We start from the raw sequence: 2,864 nt of genomic DNA on the forward strand, positions 1-2,864 counted from the left end.
TTTAGTCCATCAAGATGGACATTGTTAATAGCAAAAACTGTTTTGAAGTTGTGTTACATAAAATTGTTGTTCTTGCCATGTTTATGTTGATGAATTGGCTTTTCTCTTTTTCATGGTTATTTCAGACTAATGAGAATTACTCTGTATGTGCTTTCAATGTACTCAATATTTTTCATTTATATTAAGCAATAGTTTGAATTTACCAAGGCTGGAGAAAAAGGTAGGTAATAACAATGAACCTGTGCCTTTTGTTTCATGGTGGTTCCTGAAATTTACTTGTTAAAGGTGATTTACAAAGTCTTCTATCCTGAACTAAATAATATTTCATTATAATTAAAAGGTCTTAAATGGCTTTGGCCATTTTACTTACATTCTTGAAAAAATGGAAGATTTGGTAGAGTTTAAGCCCAAAAACCTAGTGCAGAATAATAATTTCCTATAATTTTTTATATTAAACATTGTCTATGTAAATGAGCAGTTGTATAAAATTATTTTCTTTGGCTACAGAAGTTCTTGGTTCTTTTCTAATATAATATTTTTATCTTTGATAATTTCATACTGTATTCATTTATTTTGATCATATTATCCCTCTCCCTCCTCCAGCTGCCTGTGGACACACCCCATGTCTCCTTCCCAACTTCATATCCTTTTTTAAAAATAATATACGGAGTCTAATTAGTGCTACCCTCTATGTGCATGAGTGTTAGACCATCTACTAGACCATGGGCATCCTATCAGAGGCCACATTCTTGAACAAAACTGACTCCCCTCCTTCCTCAACAGCCATCAATTGCTAGTAACTCCTGAGCTTGGACTGGGGCCTTGTGAACCCATTCCCTATTTATGCTGGAATGTATACTGGCTTGATCTTTTTCAAGCAATCACAGCAATTGTGAATTCATGAGTGCAACATCCCTGTCATGTCTGGAAGACAGTTTCACAGCAGTCCCTCCTAGCCACTGGCTCTTACAATCATTCTTCACCCAGTTTGCAATGTTTCCCTAGCTTTGAGAGAAGAGGTGTGATGTAAATGTCATGTTTAGGGCTGAGAACACCGTAGATACTTACTATCTGCACTTTGACCAGTTGTGAGTCTGTATATTTATTGCTATTCACTACAAAAACAATCTTCTCTGATGAGGGCCTGAGAGCTGAACTAATCTGTGGATTTGAAGATAAATATTTAGAAGGGAAAGTTTGATACTCTATCTATTTAGCAAAGTTCTCTTCTAGGGTTTGTGATGTCCCTAGTCACATGTTCTTGGCCAGGTTTATGATATCAGACATGAGTTCCTTCCTGTGTATTGGACCTTAAATCCAATCAGAAAACAATTAGTTATCTCCATAACATGCATACCACTATTGGAACAAGGTACATTTTTTCTGGGCCAGTCATTATTATAGAGCTCAGAGTTCAGTTGGGTAGAACTGCTCATGCCTGCCTTGCATAGAACCAACTTGATTTCTCCACGTCCTATGACTAAAGTATCGCAGTATCTTCATCAGACTTACATATGACTTCCCCCCATACATAAGCTGTTGCCATTGCTCACTGTATTCTTTTTTTAATATTTATTATTTTTATTTTATGTGTATGAGTGTATTGCCTACATGTGTATGAGTGCACCCGTGTCGTGCAGTGCCACGGAGGTCAGAAGAGGGCTTCGGATTCCCCTGGAACTGGAATTAAGGATGTTTTGCAGCCACCATGTGGGTGGTGGGAATCCAACCTGGGTCCTCTGCAAGAGCAGTCAGTGCTCTTAACCACTGAGCCATCTCTCCAGCCCCACATACAACTTTTATATTATGTTTATACTATCAATTTTTGTTGATGAACAACAGGAAATCACTAAACTTTTTTACTACTTTAATGCTCTCTCCATTTTTATGCTACATTTCTCACTAATATTTCATATAGAGAAATAACACATTTTTAAGTTGCTGGTAATGATAGGGAAAAGGCAAAAGTAACATCTGTCGTAATCTTTTCTTGGTATAATTATACATACATAGTTTCCTCGGATAAGAACTATCAGTTTTTTTCTTACTGTCATACAGTAAATGGGAATCAGTTATTTAACATTAGGTTTTCTGTAAAATACAATTTGTTTCTAAAGTATAGTATATAAACCACTTTTTTATTCCATTTATTAATGGATTTTTTTAATAGTGAATTTATGGCAGAAGAAAGTAATGAAAAGTTTTGGCAGTTTGTGGAAACAGTACGAGAATTAGCAATTTACAAGCAAACAGGTAAGTGATAGGCAAAATTTAGCTTATAAAATATGTATTAATGTATACACATTATATATGTTTTTAATAGTGATGACTAAATGTGAATACTTAATTGGGTTAGTAATTCTGAACGTTAAATTTGAGGGCTGGGCATGTAGCTCAGTTTGTTTAGTGCTTGTCTCACATGACAGAAGCCCTGGTTTGGATCCCCAGAATCACTCACACACTCACACACACACACACACACACACACACAAAAATATTCCAGGCATGATGGCATGCTCCTATAATCCTAGCATTCGGGAGGCAGGAGGCCAAGTTCAAGTTCACCCTTGGCTAGGTAGTCGGTCAATGATCAGCTACACAAAACCCTGTCTCAGAGAGAAAGAACCCTCTGTAAATTTTTAAAAATTGTTTTAATGGAAACTATTCCAGGAATGAATTTCTAAAATTTAATTTATTGTAAGAAAAATTAATAATGTTTAGATGTCAAATTATATTAAAGAAGAAATCAAACTTGATATTATTTTACCTACATTTCTTTGAAATATTGTTTTTGTTTTGTTTTGTCTTTTTGAGACGGTCTCCCTGTAGCCCCAGCTGTCCTGGAACTCACTATGTAGACCAGG

The 2,864-nt window shown here is 35.6% G+C and overlaps 1 protein-coding gene across 7 annotated transcripts in view; it reads left to right on the forward strand.

Annotated features, from left to right (window-relative positions):
- Uggt2 (UDP-glucose glycoprotein glucosyltransferase 2) overlaps positions 1-2,864 on the forward strand; it is a 259,231-nt gene that overhangs the window by 3,653 nt on the left and 252,714 nt on the right. For 6 of the 7 annotated variants that reach the window (XM_029558882.1, XM_029558884.1, XM_029558883.1 and 3 more), the window contains exon 2: positions 2,171-2,253. The exons of the other annotated variant lie outside the window; for it this stretch is intronic. In XM_029558882.1, coding sequence (XP_029414742.1) covers positions 2,171-2,253 — 83 coding nt within the window. The remainder of the gene's footprint in view (positions 1-2,170; positions 2,254-2,864) is intronic. 7 annotated transcript variants of the gene reach the window in all.

The sequence above is a fragment of the Nannospalax galili genome, unplaced genomic scaffold, assembly GCF_000622305.1.
Source record: "Nannospalax galili isolate Female #2095 unplaced genomic scaffold, S.galili_v1.0 scaffold528, whole genome shotgun sequence".
NCBI lineage: Eukaryota > Metazoa > Chordata > Mammalia > Rodentia > Spalacidae > Nannospalax > Nannospalax galili.